The following is a 24034-nucleotide window of genomic DNA, read 5'->3' on the forward strand; positions in this document are numbered from 1 at the left end:
GCGTCTGTCATTTACACAATTGTGTGTTATAAGTGAGGGCCGAGGCTACTAGTGCGCGCTACCATGTCAAGTGCATTGTGCTAATGAAGAAAAGCGAAGAATGTTTTCCATCTACCATGGAATTGGTAAAGAATGGTTGATTGTTCAATGTTAAGTGTCACACGAAGGAAAGATTATGGGAAATATGTCTAAAATAATGATTATATCGTAACGGGTAATGATCCAACTTATACCGAGGTTTTACTGTCGCATTTTCTAAGTTAAAAAAAAAGAAGAAGAAATAAATGGCGTCGAATTACAGGGGATATGTAGTCACCAAATTTCTTCCAGGAGAAAATAACTAAGAAAAAAAAGTTTGATCAGTACTTAGTGAGCTTGACAGAGATCATTTACAGTTCAGTCAAATTTTTATGCCACTCTCAATATGGCTGAAAACACCCAAGCGACATCTTGTGGTGAAAGTTCATTTCATTGTCCGAGTGATAAATTTCGTAAATTTCAAGGGCACTTTTCAACCATTAGGTTGCTAGGGTAACCAGGTTTTCAAATCTCGAACTCTAGGAATAATGGTGTCATATCACATTAATGTGTTTGTTAAATTTTTAACATATGATTTTTAATAATTTTAATAATAATTTTTATATGATTTTTAATATTAAATAAAGTTTTCCGGATTTATATTTTCTTTAAAAAAATGATAAATTTAACTATAGAAATTTAGCTGGACTATTTAAACAAGACAGTCAAAGGTGATCTTTTTTTTCCTTTTTTTTTATCTCCTATTTATTAAAATTACGTTGAACAAAATTTAAATCGGAATTAAAATGAAGAAAGAATTACTAAAGATATATATATAATTATTTGCTTATATCCCTACGTCCGAAACGCTCTTTGAACTTGAATCCAAAGACTAAACAAGCTTTTCAATCTGATTCCTTTTGCAATGGTTTTATTTAACTGTAAAATTTAGAGAAAAAAATTCCAAAAAATTTTTCTGACCAATTTTCAGATCACGAGAATTGATTTAGTTGCCAAAACAGGCACAATGAGACCAGTAAATGAATTTACAGTAAAGCGAGCTTTAAGTTACGATAAAAGGTCTGATGTGCAGAAAATGACTGAAAATTTTAATTTAGGCAAAGAAAGGCCCATTTACAACAGAACAATGCTCAGGAATTGAATAAACTTGGATTTGGCAGTGGTGTGCGTATACGAAAGCCACGTCTTTCTCTAAAAAGTCGAACAATTCGATTGGGGTGATGCTGTCGACACCAAGATTGGTCTGTGGAACAGTGGAAAAAGATTATGTGGTCTGACAAGTCTTCATTTGCTCTTTTTCGCACCAATGGTAGGGTGAAAGTGTGGCGCAAATCTCATTAAGCCATGCATCCAGACTGTCTCGTTCCCACTACTCAAGGGGCTGGATGTGGTATCGTGGTATGCGGCATGTTCGGTTGTCTGGGTCTCCCCATACCGTTAGAAGGTTGTGTTATCTCCAATGAATGTTCTGCTGTCGCATCCGACTAACTTCATCCTTCATTTTTACCTGGATTGCGATGGATTCTTTCAAAACGACAATTCAACTATTTACCATACAAAACTTATATCTGAATGGTTCGCAGAACATTCCCAAGATTTCCAACATCTACTCTGGCTAATTGTCCAGTTGATCATGTCTGGAATGCTGGAAAAGGCAGTTGGGCTTTGCAGCTCTCTACCGACCACAATACAGCAGCTGACAAATATCCTGATGTAAGAATGATCAAATCTGCAGCTCGACTCCCTCAGAGGGCAAGCCGAATCCACTCCAAAGACGTGTACGGGCTGTAAATCGGATAAAAGCTTTGCCATATGATATGATTTTTAAAAGCACTATTTAGATAACACATTTTACTCCAATGGCCTATCCATGGCAAGTTCGACAGCTTCTGAAAATCTTTAAGAAACTTGAAGCATGCTATAAACAAGTCTCAGATCATCATTACATTATCAGTAATGCAGTACAGTTTTGGAAAAAGACTATTCTGAAAAACACCCAAAACAACAACTTTAATTGTAATCAGTAGGTTTATTGGGAACCAGCGTAGAGTTGCTATCTGCAAACACAATAACAGTATGAAAAAACGCCATATTTCGTGCAAGTAAGAATATATAGAATAATAATAGTATATTTATTCGCTAAGTAAAAGAGGCGTAACTGTGGCCTCTTTTTCTCCGCAATCATATTTACGTAAACGTGTTCAATTTCTAAATCTAAACGCTAAAGTAGAACACAGAAGAAGCAAAATAACAAAAGGTCCATGGACTAAAATGAACTAAAAGTCAGGAGTGGATATTCGTTAATAATTGTATGAGGCTTCAGAGAGAATTAACGAGATGTCACTGTTTGTCAGAGATGAATGCTTTTGTGGACAGAAAGAAAGCTCCAAGGTATTATAATCCATGAGAGAGAATGCACGTGTTATAATTACTGACATACTTAGAAATGAAAACAGAATTATTAATATGGAGTAAATATTACTTGAACTTCAATAAACAAGGCATAGAAGTCGGTTTATTAAACAGTGTCCATTTTTTATGCTAATGTTCCATCCATGATTGATTAATGCGTGGTTTGAAGTAAACATATAAGTTTCATGGAAAGACTGGAATATTATAATACAATAATGGGGTTTGTCATATTCATCCTATCAATTATTAAAACAAGTTTTCCAAACGTTTCGATTTTAATCTCTCCTTCTCCTCTCAAACTGAGAAGTATCGTCCATACGCCAACTTTTGTTTACAGTTTATTTCTTCTGTTTTTTTGTTTCATTCTAACAGTTGACGCCCCCTAAATAACAGTGTCTCTCCAGAAGTGGAGGAAGTGCTCCACAGTGTCGGGGAGATGTGAAGCGGCGTTAAGAGATTTAGCATATGATGCAAGAAAGTAAGCTTATATAGCATCAGCCAAAAAAAAAACCCTTCCCTTTTTAGTCCATCCATTCTCTCCAAAAGTTTGTCCAGTTCTTCCATGAATTTATTTAAGCTATCAACTTCCACAATAACAGATGGAAATTAGTTCCAGCAATCAACCACCCGTTGGCTAAAGACAAATATCCGCACGTCTATTCTACAACTATATTTCCACAATTTGAATTTATGCTCCCTCAGGTGCATAATCTGAGCAAGAGGAAGAGTCCCATTAGCTGCGAGCTTGCTCAAACCATTCAACACCTTATACACCTCAATCAGATCACCTCGCAGGTGCCTAGCCTCCAGACGCTGCAATTTGCAGAACAAAAGGCTGCAAATTGCAATTAGCCTTTGTTGGTAAGAACGCTCCTTTGTTTCCCTCACCAATCTCCTTGCCCTTCTCTGTACTCGTTCCAGCAGCTCTACACCCTTCCTAAAATTAGGCCTCCAGATCTGTACACAGTATTCAAGGTGTGGCCTGACCATTATACAAGGCGCTACACCTCCTTATCCATGCTAGCAAAATTTCTGTATATCATTGACAAGATCCCATGAGTTGCTCTAGCACTCTGTCTACACTGCTCAGAAAACTTCATATCTGACTGCACAATTACCCCCCAGGTCATTTTCATTCTCCACTTCCCTGAGTGTAGTATCACATAGTTGGTACGTTCCTCTGGGGTTACTTCTACCCATATACAGTACTTTGCATTTGTCAATGTTAAACTTCGGTTGCCACCTCTCAGCTGCCAAACTTTTCTAGATCCTGTTGCAGTAGCGTTCTGTTTTTACTGTCGTTAACAACCCTGCCAACCTTCGTATCGTCTGCAAACTTGGGTATTAAGCCTGATATACCCTCATCAATATCATTGATAAATATAGAAAATAACACTGGGCCCAACACCGAATCCTGGGGGACTCCACTAATAACATTAGTCCACGAAGAGCAGTGTTCATTTATTTCACCTTCCGTTACCAACATGGTGTATGACAATATTCTCTAATTGGTTATACAGTATTTTCTTTTCTTCATTTCGATACACTATGAATTACGCTGCATTAAAATTTTTGTTCAGCCTTGTTAAAACTGCGTACGAATGACAGATTAAATATTAATTATTATCGAAATTTAACTGTGGATTTGTAAACTGTACTTTCAGAATTTACGTAAAGGTAGAATAAGTCAGACTTACTTGTAATGGTTGTACATCCAAATGACGTCAGTCCAGTTGACTTCTCTGCCATTGTTCTGGGACCTCTTCGAGCATGCGCCGTACGATTTCGCTTTAAATTCACGTCATAATGAGCAAATTCAATAGTGACTCAGGTTGCCTAAGAGTTAACCTCTCAGTAATTGATGGAAATTATATCCAAAGGCCTTTACTACTCCGAAGCGCCTATCCGAACTTGTACCGAACATTAGCGTCAACAGTTGTCGCATTCAGGTGCGGCTTACATAATGAGCCCTCATCTGGATTTAATTATCAAGGCATCGTGTCTTCTTCCTTCTGAGGGACCATAAGGTACGCTGCAGTGGACATTATTAGTATCACATTAACGCGACCCACTTCTCACCAACTTCAATCAGACGAAAAATAATTTTTCACGGTCACCGACTTCGTAAAGCTCTGAATTTGAGGCAACGCAACATTATAAAGGAGTTATTCGTCTTGCAGACTACATCAAAAGTTATTTCTAAGTTTATCAGCAAAGACGAATTCATCAGAGTATCAACCCTTTTACTCCATGCTATATTTATTATAGACTTAAAATTCTGAAAAGGAGAAGTACCATTTGCTGTTCATTTGTAGAGCAATACCCAGAAAGCTTGTTGTGAAGTTTGCACGTGAAAGATTATGGAAAGAAGGCTTTGACTTTTCTATAAAACACATTTTTTTTCCAGAACTGCGAGGGGCATTGAAAGTTTGTGGCTTAAGTATGAAGAATTTATTTGAGGAGTCTGGTAGCACATTACTTTTCAAATATAGTCGAAAAGTAATAATCCCCTTTGGAGTGAATACACTTTTTCCACAGATGCTGCAATGCGTTGACTCCAGCTGCGAAGAAAGTTTTCTCTTGGGCATCCACTTCAGTAATGACGTCGAAGTCGGTTGGAAAAAATGAATGACAGCCAAGTATTTTTTCAAATTAGGAAATAGGTGAAAGTCTGATGGTTCTATATCTGATGAATATGTGAGATGGTCTAAGACTGCAGGCAGTGCAGCCATGGCAATGACAGAGTTGTGAACAGGCGCGTTGTCCTAGTGGGCAACGTGCCTAGACATACCCACTATTAGGCAGGTGGTCATAACGTTTTTACTGGACAGTGCATATTCTATACGCAGAAAGTTTAAAAGGGACGAATTAATGATTAGAGGGACGAGTTAATTGGGACTAATCTAATCAAGAGATATAGCAAGGAACAGTAAATATTTCTGTTTACTTTCAGCCTATCTCCATTTTTTTGGAGATAGGCTATGGATGTATAATTTCCTTTCCTCTTTCAAAAGTGAATAAATTTTTACAAAAATAATTTAACAATCAGATTTATTTTATAAAACTGAAATCCAATATATTTTCGTTCTAGTGAAATAGTTAAAGTGGATTAATTTTAAGCGAGATTTTACTGTATTAATTTAATTTAATAATAATTAAATAAAATATTAATTTATTAAAAATTTCCTCAATATTATTTTTGTTGTTATTTCTTAGACGTTATGCGCGCCATGTTTTAATTAATACGTTAAATAACGTATAAATAAATATGTTATTTATTTATAATAAAGATATTTATTTCATTATATTTTAATAATTTGCAGAATTTTTAGAGAATTAAGGTTTTGCTGTCCATTTTAAGAGAATATAGATAACTTTTTTGAAACTTCGATGTATGCTGCAGGCACCCTTCCGATCAGATTCTTGCTACATCTTATACCACGAAATGCTGGGATGCATCTAATTATATAACTGTCTCTCTGTATGCTGTTGCCCGGCAACCAACAGACAATTCGCCTTTATCGGAAACTCACGAACGACATAGGCAAATACAGAGTCTACGAGGAGATTGTGAGTTATTGAATATCCGAGGGGTTAGGGTGGAGATAGGGATTGCGGTGTTGGAAGTCGAGAGATAAAAAAACTCGAAAAATTTAATAACGAAAGTAAGGTAGTGGAGACATTGAAAAGTTTAATGATTATCCAAGAATTTCTCCGAAATTTTTCGATAATCATGAAAACTTTTAACTCAGATGGAGTTTGGGTAGACAATTAGACACATATACGTATATATAACCAGATTCATTTCATTTAGCATTTGGGATGAGAGAATGATTACAGATATATTTATTTTACCGTATTATAAAAGCACCTACCTGCGAAGTAGGCCATGATGGCGGTAATGATTGTGCTTACGAATATGAGAACGATGGTGGCCAGTTTCCAGGAACACCGGTGGGTACAAGACTTCTGAAAATGAAACCTTGATGATGAGATGGCCGTCGAAGAAAATGCCGAGGAGGATGTGAAGGGTGGTCTTCCGGCTCCAGGAACGATTGGAGGTTGAATCAACTGCGGATTCACACAGTTCGTTATGGGGACCATTGGCCCGGTTGTGGAACTGGGGGTACTACAGAAGGCTGGAAGGGGATTACTATATGTGGGACCTGCCGAGGTCGTTGTGACTGTGGAATTGGCTGAAGAGACTGTACAAAGAGGGGATTTTTCTTCGGGCTTTGGTAACTGTACTTGTTGGGGATGGCCATATATCCTAGAATTAAAAGAAAACAAGGATTTGTTCAAGATCTGTAGCATTATCGATTTTTTCCCCAAAGGATCTTATGTGTAATGAACTACATTTTGCTTCACTTCACGTTATCTGTGTTTGTATATACTGTCTAAAAAGTCCTCAGTAAATTCGTGAATCTTCCTGCTCTTTTAAATTCAAAACTAATTTTTATTGGACGAGTTCAGTCCGAAGGGGCAAAGGCAGAAACAACAGCTTGGATTACTATTACTAAAGAAGCAGATTTTCGCAGTCTTTTCTGCGCCTGATCACGAGACTAGGCATGGAGGAAGAGACTATCGGAAAGTATAAAATATTGTTTATATATAATGTTCCCAAACATTGGTACATTCAAATAATAATTTTTGCTAAGGCCGTGTTTCATTTGAAGTGTCATATTAATAAGAACCACAGCCATTACTGGAACGTTAACCCCAGTGTCCTGAATGAGTAGTGAAAATGGGTTTAAATGTTTGTTCTGATTTGTTACAGTTCTGTGCTTCAAAATATAAAGCATCAAAGTGTCTGATTATTCTCTTCGTTTAGTCTTAAGCGTAAGACAAGCGTAGCCGGGTCTTCTGGGACACTATATACAGACAAGAAATCCCTGTTAATGCAAAATCTGAAGGCTGACCGATAAATGGATTTAAGTGTAAGGGTTTTAATATGTGGAAACTAATGATTTAGAATGGGATATATGAATAAAACTGCGGGCCGTCAATGGCAGAAAAAAAAAAAGAATGGCAGCGATAAAAAACAACCAATAAAAGCAGGAAAATTAAATGAGTGAAGATTATGAGGGAAAATGGAACATTGAAGGCGGAGCATTGCTCGCATGGAAGAGCTTGCATAAAAGATCGAATTCGCTGTAAGAAGCGATAATTTATGATACGTTCTATACGTACGCATAACTCGATTAACTAGCTCACTATAATGGAGAAGTGAGAATGATTAATAAATAAAAAATAATAATGGCCAAAGTGGTGGCTAATAACTCTGAGATTTTACCCTCTACCGCTCTAGTATGAATAATGTGCTAATCCCAATAGCTCACTCAGACCTTTCTAAGCAGCTTCCTAAAAGGCTGCATGCAGAGGTTCAAAAAGAGGTAATTTTTTGCCTATTGAAATGGGTAAAATTCTAATTTATAAAAATTGCAGCATCACCTAAAAGCTTTTCATCAAATATATATATCACTTCGTAATCTACCATAACAGTTCTAATTTACAGTTAAAATTAACCATTATACTTTCCATTGTTGGTTTTAAAAGAAAGAAGAAAAAAAGATTTCTTTAAATATTTACCATTTAGAATTTATCCCGAATTTTGATTTTATACTGGAAATTCTGTTTCAATCGTAATTGAAACAGTATTTTTTAAATAAAAATAGATTAATTCTCGTTAGGTGTCGTGGCAGTGCGTCACTTCCTAATCTACAATAACAGTTCTAATTTCCAGTTTAAATTAAACGTTATATTTTCCCTTTATTGGCTTTAAAAGAAAGAAAGAAAGAAAAAAGATTTCTTTAAATATTTACAATTCCTGAATTTATCGCTATTTTTGATTTTATAGTTTCAATCGTAATTTTTATTTTTAAACAAAAATAGATTAATTCTCGTTAGGTGTCGTGGCAGTGTCATGGAAACGGACATAAAGCAGAAGAACTATGAAGTTAAAATGGCAGAAAGCAAAAAATTACAAATTATATCGTACTTATAGTGCAAATTACGAATCTCAGATAACCACCATATTTTAGAATTATATTGGCACATACTTCGGTAAGTGTGAAAGCTTCTTAATGGAAATTAGAATGATGATTTATTATTTTGATAACAGCTTTTATCTTTAACCGCCCACTTCATCCTGATGGATTATGTTTTACTGATGAGCGTATTAATTGGCTAGTTAAATAGAGATTTTAATGACGCCATTTTTATTGGTGACTTTTACATTAACTTAGGATATTAAGCAATCAATTTGCAGTACAGTATTAAAATTTATAGCAACCAGTAAAATAGCTTGAGAGCAACCTTCCTCTTCCCTCCCCCCCTGTCATACATCGATCGTGTATTTTTGTAAACATTATTTTCAGTAAGGAGAATTACTTCAGCTTCACGTGCTAAATAATTAAAATATCATGGAAACCTTTTCGGTTGTTAGCAGGATAAAAAGAAAGTTAGTTGAAGGACGCAATGCGTTACATCAAATTTTAATTTTAAATCAGAATTTAAATTTTAGAAAGAAAATGTTTTTATTCGGAATTTACCACTATCGAGTTCGCTTGCACTGTTAGAATGTAGCGCCACCTACAAAATAGTTCCAAAATTATAAACATAAATTATTGTACTAATTTTTAAAATTACCTGCGGGATGGAAATATTTTTTAACTTTGCAATAAGCAAAAGTTTTTCGCGCTCATTTGTTTAAAATTATATACTTAAAAAATATATGCACGACCATATTATTAGGAGTCGTTTTAGATTAATTAAAGGAATATTTAACGTTTCTTGGTCGATTTTTTTTAAATATATTTTTATCAGATAAATACTGAAATTTAGAAATGTATTTCTAGTGTTCCTAACCATTAAATTTAGGCCACCACAGTGTCAGGAATGGGAGTAAGGAGGAGAAAAAAAAAAAAAAAATCCCATTATATCGGTGGTCGATAGCCAACATGAAGGGTGTGGCTATGGCTGTGCTAGATGGCTAATCCTCTGCTCGATATTCCACTGTACGAAACCTCCAACCGTGGTCGCTTTACGATCCGCTCACAGAAAGCGTTTCAAGAGAAGTGCTTCGAACTCTGGTGTTTACGACTCAAGAAATAATCGTCTCTACAGGTTATCGATCACAAGACAAAGGTGATCCTCGACAGGTTTAATGTTATTTTCATCCCTTAACGTCTCTGTGCATGACGCAAGCTATAAAAATATAAAAAAATGTGTTCCGAGACACGAAATTTAACATATCTTAGCGTGGAACAAATAGTCGTTTTTTTTTCTGTATAATTTGATGTCGGGTTCAGGTCTTGAGAAAACCCCAACCCAGGACTCGCCTAACAATTATACTGAGCGGGAACTTTAAGTGCTGTGTATACTGAAAGGTGCGTTTCATGCATTAAGATCAAGTGGAACCATTGATCGATATTCCTTGCTAATGGAAGCGTTTGTTCTTGAAACCTTTCCTGAAAGATGTTGGTAACGTAAGAGGGTCACACGAGAAGACATTAAAACATGCCAGACCTTCTGTTTTAAGGTACGGTAAGCCATTTCAGGAATTTTAAAATTTTACAGCTTTGAAGTGAATATTTTGGTAGTTATGTTTTCTTTTCCAATCAAGTTACGAAGAAAAAATTTAAGTGGTATTAAAACCGAATTAAGAGGGTCGTGCTTCAAAAATAATTACCCAGTTATAAGTAACCTTGTTTATCAAAATATAGTATTTTGGGACTCTTTTTTCCCCTTCTCCTCTTGTCATTGTTTTTATACAAAACCAATTTGTCTTCATAAAGCTCTGCATACAAGTGGGAATATTCTTAAAAGAGTGTTTAGATAGATACTGGAATCACAAAAAGTTCTTCGAGATAGTTGTAGTAATACGCATAAGCTCTATCGAGTGTAGAATACTGTCATTAAAGAATCCCTATGGTAAATTAAAGAATCTTGAAATGGTAATCCCTATGGTAAGGTATTACCATAGGGATTACCATTTCAAGATTCTTTAATTTTATTCAGTGGAAAAAAAGTAAAGATTCTGCTAAGTGATGAATTATCGTGACACTTTTGAGGTGTTAAAACAAAAGTGGATTTTAAATAAATCCCTGATTGACGAAATTAAGTGATCAAATGAGATTTCTGATACTTTGCTTTTAGTGACTGCCTGGTATGTTATACGGTACAGATTTAAAACTTATTGAAAAACTTAGCTATCTGCTTCGAGCTAAGTTAATTTGAGCTGATAATCTCCACCGGATTTTCAGAACAAAATAATAACAAATTAAAACAAAATAATAACAGGTAATATTAAAAACGGACAGAAAGTTTAAGATGCACATATATTAATAATATTTTAGAAGTTGATTCAAACCGCACAATCCAAATATCAATAAAGTTTTTTGAGCTCATTTGTTTAAAACTACATACTTAAAAATATATTTAATTCGTTCTTTCATTATCAGATTATATAATTAAGTAATTATAATTACTATATTGATAATAAATAATAATAAAAATTAAAATAAATGTTGAAAATGTCCAACTTATTCTTGAATACATGGTGGAGTCTTTTTATCATAACCCGGGCAGGTTAAATCTGAGAATCTTGGTGGGGGGGGGGGGAGCGAGGACACGATAATGTTTTAGAAATAAAGCGACCACAAAAAATCTTTATCATTGATGGGGAAGTTTTTGTGATTGTTTGTCACAACGTTTCCGTGAACTGTGCTCTCAAAGAAGAGAGGTCCAATCACTAGGAAATGCGAAACGGTACACCACACCACATCCCAATTTTTTTTTTCTTTTTTGAGGATGTCGATGCGTTTCATGGGAAACACAAGGATTTTAATTACTCCACATCCTATTGTTCTGGCTGTTGACATAACCATTCCAGCGGAACCAAGTTTTGCCATTGAAGAAATACCATCCAAAATGCCAGTTCCATCTTATCCTCTTTCTTTATCGAGTTATTTAGGTTCCTGAATTACATGAATACGGTGGGATGGAGGCCCAAATACAATTAAAAAAAAAAAAAAGTATTGCTCGACTATAAATACACATTCAAATAGAAAATATGTCATGATGCATCGTCACGTCCCTCGTGGGTAACACAGTAGGTAGAATCGCCGTCTTCCCAACACCGGGTGGAAAAGACCTGAGTTCGAATCCCGTCGATAACGTGAGGAATTGTTTTGGGCCTTCTTCACAACGTGGCTGAGTTAGTCGGTCTCAGGCGAGGTTAGCATGGTTTTTCTCCCGGAAATTCGGATTTTTCGTCCAGCAAACGGAAAATCAACCTCAGAACACACAATTTACAGACAGCATACACGGAGCAATAGGGCCTTAGTCGCTAATGCTCCTAAAACCCTACAACAACATCGTCACAAAAAACCGATGTGTTTTTGTGTAAATGAACCCAACAACCCCTGTTCTGCATGCGAAGCCATTTTGTACACGTGAGAAAAATGAGAGAAATTAGCTTTCATTTTGGATTCTGCGAATTTTGAATCGACCTGTATTATAGTAATTTGTAATGAAAATAGACGTTAGTACTTTTTGTACCGCTCTTTTTTGCTGGAATGATGAAATTTAAATCTTTAACCTAGGATACATTCCTAGAACGTTTCTGACCAACGATTTTACTTCATTAAGCTTCATCAATTTACCTCATTAAAGCCAACAATGAACATATTTGTGGGAAGATACTAGAAAATGGCAACAAAATATTGAATTGATGAATAAATAATAACAAACATACAAAAATACCTTATTTTCCCAAACGCTGCTCAGTGACTTTTACTCTATACAATCCCATAAGGCACTATGGACCTTATGGATGCTTAAGAACCAGAATATAAAATTTGCATTCATTCTGTGTGTTATAAAGTGAACTCATTCCACTGCATTTTCCACTGCTAGGAAGAAAATCAGGATGAACTTGCTCACCTCTTCACTGCCTGGAATACTGTGTACCATCAGACCCATGGAACTTCGACTCGCCTGAGAAAATAATTGTCCCATTGATTGCAAGACCAACTGACGTGTTCACTGGCCTATTTCAACAGAGGCGTTTTTTTCTTCTTTTTCATCTGATGGGATCGATAAGCTTTCAATCTCATGCTACACAATCGTTGGGCGAACCATTCTTGGATTACAATGTGGCCTAGCACTTTCTTTCCGTTCACTTCTAAGCTGAGCTGCAGTTGGCTTAAGAGAGATTTTGAGATCTCTCAATATTGAAATTGAATTTAGGAGTTTTCTTAAATCAATAACAAAAGTAGGCCAGAACTGATGTTTAAAAAGTATGTATACGTTCATTTGCATGCTAAATAGCACGAATAAACATATAAATATGGGTTTATAGAAGCAATTTTATATATATTTCTATAAACATTCTTCGATATTTATAGCTATAAAAGTATATATAGTGAGTCTTAAATTTTCCGATGCTACTGAAATAATCTTAAAGTTGCTTTCGATGCAACGCTTATGAACAAAACCATAACTTTCGGATTCTGTACATAGAATTGCAGACCCCTTGGTGCAGAAGGAAACCCATCCTAAAATGGATCCTCAAGTGGAAAGGAACAGAGAATTTTTCGTTTGTTCACAAGAAACTAACTTTGTGACCGGAATATCATGGATGGTGTCAGATATCAAAAAACGAAAGCTCCATATCAAGACAGGACACTGGAATGCAACTTTCTTCCTCCAAGTCATGCATTCCATGAATAGCCAACATCTAGGTTGTGAACGCTCGACTTACTTGGCCGTGTCGAAGTCCGTAAACTTCGCGTTGAGTCAAGACTATACTGCTGTGAAAGTACGATGACCTATTTACACTTTCCACCCAGTAATACTGCATTGAATACAAAACTTGGGATAATCAGCCTTGTATAAATGTAATAAAACTGTAATAATAATGAATATACAACGAATTTATTAAATCCATGAATAAATCATGATTTATGAACATTATAGGGCAGTACTGTCCTTTTTAGTATCCTTGGTCTGTTAAAACCAGTTTCAATGGAACAACTGAGAAGACAAAGGTCTTTCAAGGACTTAATTCTTTCATTCCGCGATACTTTACAACGAGTTGGCTCGGCAGTGCAACAAAAGCATGTTTTTAAAACAAAGAACTTATTCAAACTAAGATTAACATACGATTTCATTTATATCCTGGTCACATAATTAATGTCTTAAAATGATACTATTGTTATTTTATCTTCGATATGTTATTGGATATTTAATAAGTATCTTTCGAAATTTATCTTTACAAAGTATATCCTCCGTAATAGTTGTTTCTTGAATCAACGGCTGATTGGAAAGGTGTGGCTTCAAATTCCTCCAAGAACTGAAGAGAGCTGTGGCAACAAGTATGTCACTTCATATTCTCTAGTGTGTGTGTGTGTGCCTTAAGTGCCAAAGCAAGTCTTTGAAATAATATATATTTTATTATTATTATTTATCGATTTTGCTGGTACCAGCGGATTGAGTTCCAGTGGTGCAGGATTCTTTTTGATTTTCATTACAGTACGCATAATGTTGTGGCCCGCCTCCTTATGGCGTGGACGGGTATTAAAGAACAGCACTCTGATTAAAACAGTTCCCTAGTAGCAAAGTAGCCAGAAAAAACAAAACACACTACGCAAACATGACATCATTTTTTTTGTCAAATTTTGTAAAACAAGGAGGGATTTCCAGAAGTTTATACAAATAGCTATTGACTCCTTCAAGAACGGACGGATGTCCAGGGATAAATGCACTGCAGGAACTGCCGCAATACCATTTTTCCGTCTCAAAATGCTTATTTCAACAGCGGAGAACTCACCTCTGTAACAAAGTTGTGGCATTTGCAAATGCATAATCTAAAAATACCTACAGATTTCACGCCAATATCAATCGCATCTCCCTTCTTGAAATGCCTCGAAAAGTGTATCTATAATGGTATTGCACTCGCCATTATAGAACAGCGCATCATTATAGAATAGATCTACAGCAACTTGTCTGCAATCTTTATCACAGAAAATACATCCCTCCTGGAATGCCAAAAAAAAAGATCTTCACACTAGATTTCTTTCCTTGAAATTTGAATTTGACCCGTTCCAAATCACATCGCTTTTGCATTACTCAAGAATTTCTACGGGGTTATCGGTAAGCTACTGAAGCTCCTCAAAAATGTCATCTAGGAGATTAGTTCACTTCAGGGTTAATAACATTACAGTCTGTAAAATGGTTGGTGTAGGAGTTCCACAAGGTGGCTCTCTCTCTCAGTCATGCTCTTTGCTGTTGCAATATTGATTACACTAATGGATCAAGTTCCAGAGTTTTTATCACGGAATTGTGTGTTACACTGCATAGAAGGGCCATGTGAGTGATCCAAAAAGCTAAACAAACCTCTTCAGAAATTCTGAAGAGTTAATCTAAACACACTTCTACGATTAATACCCAATGCTTTTGAAATCGTCCATTCTATCTTCACTGGTTGGTTGCTGTAGAGTCTTAGGCGCGTCAACAACTTACGCCACGTTGCGCCATATACACTGTTCGACAAAATTAACAGAACAAAATCTTTTTCAGGAATATTTTATTCTGAACAGTGTTGCTAAAGGCAAATATTTGATGTTCCCGGCATGTAAATTCCGAGTGTTCAATACAAATGGATCTACCACCTTACAGAGCCGCATATTATGCAAATTATTCATGCCTATAAAAACACGGGTTCTAACCACATGGAAGTCCACGAAATAGATAACCACTAGCAAATCACTTAATCCATCAATTTAAAAGTCCTACATCTCGTTCAATATTTGTTAAACTTTGTTATGCAAATAAATCCTTCAAAATCTGTAATGATGACATTTTCACTGAAGTCAAACCGACCAGCCCTTTTAGTGACGCTAAACTGTTCTTTAATCCAGATAATCTACACAGATCTAGGAGTTATATTTGAATCAAAGCTGCAGTTCCACAGACATCTTGAAGCCGTTCATATCAAAATGTGTAGATTGAGATGGATAGCATAGCAGCATTTACTTCATGTTCGAGACTGCAGATTCCACATCAAATGCATTTATAGGATGAATCTCCTATTAGTCATGTATGCTTCAGAGATGTAGTCTTCAGCTTCGCATCCATACTCCGCAGCATTCATTCGTACAAATATTGGATGATCAAGTGACTTGCACGCAAACATAACCTCACAAATGACATCCACCCTGCCACCATTACAGTAGCCCTCAATTGCACAACTATGAAATCAAAGAAAGAAGACTGACTACCACTATAAAACTGATTACAGGAGGTTACATCAGCTCTCCTGATTTCTCGGACATTTGCTTCTGGTGGATCCCACATCAAACCCTGAGAGCCTTCCTCTCTCCCCGTAGCAACTATAATAGGCTCCACCTAGCTGACCGCTTCATTTCCACCAGCATGCTTCTGACTGTCCAGATCCTGGATGCAGATCTCCATCAATTTATATGTAACAAAAAATACGGAAAATATATCATTGCAAGCATAACATTGTAGGACAGGTTACACACATAATTTTATCTTACTTTATTCTTTGCTGTAATCTAATTCATCTTTGTAATTTATGTAATATTTTGACAAATTACACCAAAAGCCCAGACTCAAGATTACGATTTGAGCCTTCTGGCCTTATTTCAGTTTTCTATCTAAAACCTTTGGCTATTGGCAGTGAAGGGTTGTATTATTGCAATGCAATAAATATTTTATTTATCTTATATCATAAAAATTGTGTAAGCACTATGTTTTATTTTTTTATTGTTTATTGTATTATAATTCACCATTCCCCCTATAGCGTACTATGACCCATGTTGTACTATACTATGCTGTCAAAGAGATAAATCCTTGTAAGTAGCTTCACAGCACATGAAGCTTACAGTATAAATATATAAACAGGTCGAATCCCAATACCCACAAGGCCTTAAGAGCATTCTGCGATACAAAAATAAAATTCTGTAAAACTCACAATACAGAAAACATTAGGAAATACCTCGCAACAAATTTGATGTGCTGAAATTTGGTCTGCTGCAACCTTAAAAAAAATTATGGGATCTCGAATTCTGGGTGCTGAAGTGGGCCGACGTGTGGTCTCATCACGCCGATACCAGATCCAAGGCTACACTGTTCCAACCTTGGGTACACTCCCAGAGTCCACAGAGACCATATGCTGAAAATAAAGGCATTCGTACAGCTGTGCTCATCTAGACATGATCGCATTAACATTTGGAACATGGTAGGGGTGGAGCCTCTATGCCTCGTCTAATGATTTTATTTTGTTCTTAATTTTTTGTTTTATTTTATTATATTTTTGATAAATTAATGTGGACACTTGCTGATTATATTGTTGAATGGATGGCCTGCCTGCCTTTGTATTTCTGTTTTGTTCGTTTGCATACACAATTTATTGTACGATTCCTCCGATTATCCCTGCACGGAATCATGAATGTATATAATTTAAATTAATAAAGAATCTTATTAATATTATAGTCCTGGTTTTTCATCCCGTAGATTGACTCATCAGAACGCAACCTTTTACATCTAATAGATTTTTCGTTTCCTAAAATATGCGTCGGATAATCGCGAATTGTTGTGATAATCACGGGACTTTAGAAAACCAATTTTTCCCACTTATTTCCAGTAAAGTTATTATTTAAAATTTCTGTTTATTAGTGGCTCGATAAACAGCGGATGCTGTGTAGAATGGTCTATAAATGAATCAATGGTTAAGTACTTCAGCGCCACAAAGCTAATCGTTAAACATTATTACATCGGATAAATTAGGAACACGTTTTGTGGAGAACACAATTTGCAGAAAAGCTGATAATTATTGCCCATTTGATTGTTAAAACAAGTATATAAAAGGCAGGCTTCATTAATGACAGAAATAGGACATGCAAAAATGGTTAAATGTTAACATTACATCGAAAATTATTAATGTTATGACTGGGGATACAAGAACAATTGAGCTTGTAGATAAATTAATTACTATGCAAATAGCCTGCCAATTCGACACGATTTATAATTAACAGTAGTGTTCCAGTAATGCGAAAATACACCAATCAATTATCAAATGAACTCAAGGCTACTTATTGTCAATACAAGAATACTTATTTTTTCTTTAGAGACAGCTTTTGCTTTTCTTTTTCTGAAAGTTATTTCCGTAATATGACAGAAACGAATTTCTGCACTTGCATGATAAAAATGGGAAAGAAATAAAAGAAATATATCCCGTTGGGACAACAGAAACCTTTATGGGCCTTTATTTACACCGTGGCCAAGTTATCCGGTCCTAGCCAAAGGCAGTTTTTATGTCAGAAATTTTTTTTTTTTTCATTCAACAAAACTGATCAAAGAATACATACAACTTACATTACTACCATATGGCCTTATTCGCCTAAGTTCATATTCTAAAACAATCTCATTGAACTCTAAGACTATGCAAGCAATTCTCTAATTAATAAATGTAATCTTAAAAACAATGAAGGATAGTTATAGAGCTGGAAAGTATCTCGCCTCCAGATGCAGTGTATTAAGCGCATAAAAACATCTCCTCTAATACATAAATCGATATGTTAAGCATACCTGGTGAATTTGGATATAAAAACTATTATTTTTTGGCCACCTGAATAATTAAATTCATCTGCAGTGTCTTATATCTGTTAATTGCGTGTGTTCTTTGGTCGATTTGTCTGTTTTGTTGGACGAAAACCCCCAGTTTCTGAGGGAAAAACCTTGCTATCTGAGCCTGAGACCGACTAACTCAGCCACGGAGTGAAACAATCCATTAAAGTTCCTCGCGTCATCGACGGTATTTGAACTCGGGCCTTTCCCACCCGCTGTGGGGAGGACGGTGACGACACCACTGTGCTACCCGCTCAGACAAATTTAGATATAAGAAGCTAAGGGCGATTTGCATGTTGTGTGGACAGAAAAACTCCGAATAACACAGGATAAATTCTACTTCCTGCGCCTGAGATTGCCTAACTACAACCTTCCTGGAAAGGGCCTTTGAGACCTTCTCCAGTATGACAGGATTTGAATCCAGAATTCTCCAAGTTGCCTGTTGTCTGTTTTTGCACCAAAGCGAATAAATGCTATTGCTGGATGAAAAACCTCAATTTTCAGAGTTGGGGAACCGTGAACTAAACCAAGGCATTTTCCACCGTGTGTAATCAAGAGGGGTCATAGCTATTAAGCTAACTGGGTCCGCGTGGGAACGTAGCATTACTTACAGTAGAAATGTAAGAGGTCAGTTCCTGTAAGAGACACTAAGAAACGTCATCCGTTGTTGCGTTTTAGGAGCATCAGCAACCATATTGAGCCCTACATAATATGTCTGTAAATTTCATATGTTCTATAATTAATTTGCCTGTTTATTGGACGAAAAATTATAGTTATCCGGAGAAAAAGGAACATGCCAACCTCGCCTGAGACCGACTAACTTAACCAAGTTGTATAAAACATCCATAAAAATCCCTCACTTCATTGATGGGACTTGTACTCAGATATTTTCCACTTGAAGTGAGAAGAACGGTGATTATATCAACTATGCCACCGGTGGTTATAGAAAGAAATCGATCCATAGAAATATAAGTCTGACTATACAGTACTTCAGCTTAACTGGGTGAAGGGTCCCACAAGAAGAAATTCTTCCACATCGAATTTGTTTTAATATTTATTTTGTCAAAATACTTTTGATAATTCATAAAACAAAGCGGAAAGATCAATAACTGGTACGCAGTTCTGGATTAATGGAAGTCACTTTACTTTAGAGAGATAAAAATAAACCGGCCCAATCTTACTGGTCACAAAAATCATTCTGTTAACATCAAGAACGCCTAGTAGTAACTACAAAAATATGCATTAATGGGTTTTGGAGGCCTGTTTCTCTGATTCATATGGGACTGTTGAAGTTACATCGATTTGTAAAATCTTCCGCAGTCCCTAGCGATTTCGGATAACAGTTTCGCAGACAATAACAGAATTTTTTTTTTTTTTTTTTTTTTTTGAAATAACCTGCCAGCACTGGTACCAACATGTTGCAAAATTTCTTTATTCAAGAACTTCAATAGGAGGTAGAAAAACTAAAAGCAGAGCCTATCTGTTCAACCTCCTTCTTCAGTACTTTCCGATAAAAGTGACTTCACCAATTTCACAATATTGCAAGGTGGATATACCGACCTACGACCCAACACTGTTTCCTCTGGGAGTTCTTGAAGTACTGAATGTTTCCAAACAGATAAATGGCATTTGAAGGATTCAGTTCGACAGGAAATCTAAGGAATCAGTGCAGATACTTTAGAAAAAAAACAGATAAGGAATATTTTGTTTAAAGGCTAAAAAGGAAGAACATCAAATCGGTTTTAGGATCGTCCTGTTATAAACTATTTAATAGATTCATGTTTATGTATTATGACCGAAGTAATCTTTTTTATTAATTTTCAAGAGAATATTTTTTTTGACAATAAAAGGTGCCAAAATACAGCGTTTTTTAAATATTTAATTTTTTTAGTAAAAAATAAAAGATTACATTAAATAATTATTGCAATAAATTAAGGAAAGACGAAATATTGACATATTCCAAGCATAATTCAAAATTGCCCAAACCATTTCCCAGAAATTTAAAATAAATATCCGCAGAAATATATGCGCATGCGCAAGTTTGAAATTTCGGCGGTGAACGACCTTTAAAACTGGAAAGTGGAAGGGACTAACAGATTCATGTTTATCCTTATGTCTGAAACGTTTTTATTTTAATTTTCAGCAGAATTAATATTCTTTATTATTATTATTTTTTTAAATAAAAGCTGTAAAACACACCCATTTTTTTAAAATTATTTAATTTTTAAAAATGAAAATTTACATACAATAAGTATTGCAATCCACTAAGAAAAGGTATAGTATTGGTACTGTTCGAAAAGAATTTTTAAAAATATCTAAAACCTCTCCATTAAAAAGAAAATCGGCACCTGTCAGGTGCCCCTGCAACCTCCTGTGTTACATTTGGAGCATCACTACCACCGGAATAAACATTAAAATAATCAAATTAAACTTAAATGCACTTAAAGAGGGGAATAAAAATAAATAAACGGATATAGCTGGCTTTGATCAAGTACACATAGATAAATACAACGTTGGAGAGCAAGTATTATAATACACATAAGTATTAATGTAGACCCAACCACAGAACAAGGGGTCAATTGTGTTTAGTTTGAGGCTGCAGCCTTTCCTGAGTGTTAAATTTGACCCATTAGACCGTGTACAGAGTTCAATAACTCTCAGAATGACATTCAATTTATTTCAAAACCCTCGCTGTGTATTCCATGAATAGTAGAGAGCACCCCCTGTTGAACATACTTTAAACTACACGCATTTAAATAAACAATGAAACGGATTACAGAGAAATTTATTTCGATTTATTACTGTTCAAAGATCGCGATCTATTTCTGAAAGTTTATTATTTTTTTCCTTCAAATATTTATATAAATAAATGGGAATGTCGTAGAATTTTTCGAAGTTGAATACACGTATGGTCAGATAAAAATATGGCTGGGGTCATTTATTATATATATCCCAGGAAGTGATACAACAAATGTCCAGCTACCTAGTACACACACATAGCACAAATAAGTTTCCCGGTGTGTGCGCCGGATTTAGGTCATGAACTGCAGTGGCAGGCCCTAAACGACAGTACTATATACACACGGAAGTATGTTTTCCATAAAAACTGGTGTGGGAATCGTCCATTGGAGTGTCTACAAAGTACACCAAACTTTCTCACAGTTGAGTTTTGTAGCGATATTCTCTATAGAGAGCGCAGTAAGGGCGCCTGGAGGCACGTGCAGGGTTACTACGGCAATGAGAGCAGAACAGACTGCGTGGATATTTCTCCGATTTCCACATTTTATGGCTTGTTGTGTTGCAATCTCCCGTAATTTGCTCCACGTTACTGCGTTCGGTGTGTCAGGTAGGAATACATCCTACCGGTCCAAACACAACTTTTATTTTCGTGCTTCAGATACGCCATTTCTTGTTTATTTTTTTTATCTGTAGACGTTACGCACACAATAAACTTATCTGTCTGTAAAAATATCGCGCTGCTACAACTTAAGAGAAGTTCGTGTAGGAAATTAATAGTAATAAACAATTTTCTTGTCAAATGAGAAATAATTTTGCTCTTTATTTTATTTGCAGACATTTTTTTCCACTAGGGAGCGCTTCTAGCCAGAATATAAAAATTAACGATGAAATTAGCATATTTATTACCTGCAGAAAGTAGAGGATCACAATCATCTAAATAGATAAGTATATAAATAATTAATATTTATTATTATTATTGTTGATATTTTATTAACATTTTCTACATAATTACCAGATATTTTCTTAGAGAGGCTGCAAATGAATATAATTATATTTAATATTCTTTTTCATATATTAAACTTTTAAATTGTATTCATTTGATAAACTACGTTTAACTGTTAAGAGCCAAACGATTTTCTCTGTTGTTTTATTCACAGATATTTTTCCAATAGAGGGAGCCTCTCGGTGTTTATCAGAATTAAGCGAATAAAATTGAAATTAAATAGCGTCATAAAATGTATATATATATTTATAAGGAATAAACAAATAATTAACAGTTAATAAATGTATAACATTTTAAAAAATAGCAAAAAACAAACTGTAAGAGGCAAACGATTTTCTTTGTATTGCCATTGCATTTTTATTTCTAGATATTTTTCAACTAGAGGGCGCCTCTAGCTGTTTATCGGAATTAAACCAATAAAATTAAAATTAAATAGCTTCATGACATGTATATATTTTTTATAATGAATAAACAAATAATTAATAGCTAATAACTTTATAATATTTTAGAAAACAAACTGTAAGATTTTTTCTGTATTGTTTTATTCGCAGATATTTTTTTCAATAGAGGGCGCCTCTGGCTGTTTATCAGAATTAAAAGAAGAAAATTAAAATTAAATAGCCTCATAAAATGTATATAATTTTTATAATGAATAAATAAATAATTAACAGTTAATAAACGTATAACATTTTAAAATATATCAAAAACTAAACTGTCAGAGGCAAACACTTTCTCTGTGTTGTTTTATTCACAGATATTTTTCCAATAGAGGGCGCCTCTCGCTGTTTATCAAAATTAAACTAATAAAATTAAAATTAAATCGTGTCATAAATTGTATATATTTTTATGATGAATAAAGAAATAATTAACACTTAATAAATTTATAATATTTTAAAAACAGCATGCTAATTTTTATAAGAAATTTATAAAAATTCATTTTAAATTATACGTTTTTATTTCTAAATTATTTGTTTATTTTCCTATTATGGTAGTTTGATTTTGGTAGTTTGATCAATCTATCGCAAATAGTTACATCTTTTTTTATATCATATTTGGGAAACAAAAGTACTTCTCTACCACCTATTTTACCCCGGCTGGATTTAGATTTATTCTGAATGTGCGGGTTGATGTTTTTATTTGTTGATTTATTTATCTTTAATCTTTCTTGAGAAGCACTTACGGATAAGAAGCTCCAAAATATCCTTTCCCCTTCTTCTCCAGAACTTTAAATGATCAGTTAAGCTACGTGTGCTGTATGTAAGTGATGTTTCTCCTCAGAAAAAAGTAGCTGGACGGAGAGAATGTCATAGTTCAATGTGACGCTGCGCGATGTTATTCTCATGAGGGCTAATACATCTTCAGTAGTGAACACCAGAATCGTGCCAAGAACCATTTACCAGTTAAATATTGTTCCTTCAGTATCCAGTGCTTCTGATAGTTCCATTACCCTCAGTCTTTCTTATCCTCCCCCCTCCCCAAGCTTGAATTCGGAAGGGAGCGTAAGCAGCTGTTAAGAGAGGACTTTTGTTTTTTCTTTCTTTCTTTTTTGATCTTGTTTCTCGTGAGACAGACTGTCACTAGTTAACCGTGGTATAATATTTGTATCAAGATGCCATGGGAGAAAGCTAGTTACCTGGAGATAAGAGAAACTCATTTAAAACTGATGTATTCCTGTCACACGAGGTGCGTTCAACATGATGTAGGATTTCGATACTTCTACATCTGCACGGTTGAGGATGTACCTCTCGTCACGCGACTTGATCGTTTTGAACGATTAAGAAATGTTTGCGCGGTGTTTGCCTACGCCGCATATCCACGTATGACCGATATCTTTCTATTTATGGAGAGAGAGAGAGAGAAAAACAGAGAAATATCTGTCTATTTACTGAGACATGGTTGTGTGTGTCTGTTTACTTGGAAATACCCGATTTCACGAATAAACTGTGAATATTTATTTGAAACTTTTGGATAAATGTGTATATTCACGAGACTGATGGAATAATCCGTTAATATTCACGTTATTCCAAATGTTTCAAAGAAATATTTCTAGAGGTTGTAGATGTAAAATAAATTTAGATCTATACACTTTTTTTTCCTATAAATATCGTATTTTTCGATATATAAGGGGTACACTCTTTATGTGAGTACCGTATTTTTCGGTATATAAGATTGTGCACTTCTTATAAA

The 24034-nt window shown here is 35.1% G+C and overlaps 1 protein-coding gene across 3 annotated transcripts in view; it reads right to left on the minus strand.

Annotated features, from left to right (window-relative positions):
• Window positions 1–24034, minus strand: part of LOC150079799 (teneurin-a-like) — a 351321-nt gene that overhangs the window by 193184 nt on the left and 134103 nt on the right. For all 3 annotated transcript variants that reach the window (XM_090383375.1, XM_090383374.1, XM_090383373.1), the window contains one exon: window positions 6327–6721. In XM_090383375.1, coding sequence (XP_090239501.1) covers window positions 6327–6721 — 395 coding nt within the window. The remainder of the gene's footprint in view (window positions 1–6326; window positions 6722–24034) is intronic.

Source organism: Mastigoproctus giganteus, chromosome 10 (assembly GCF_048544385.1).
Source record: "Mastigoproctus giganteus isolate SK-2022 chromosome 10, ASM4854438v1, whole genome shotgun sequence".
NCBI lineage: Eukaryota > Metazoa > Arthropoda > Arachnida > Uropygi > Thelyphonidae > Mastigoproctus > Mastigoproctus giganteus.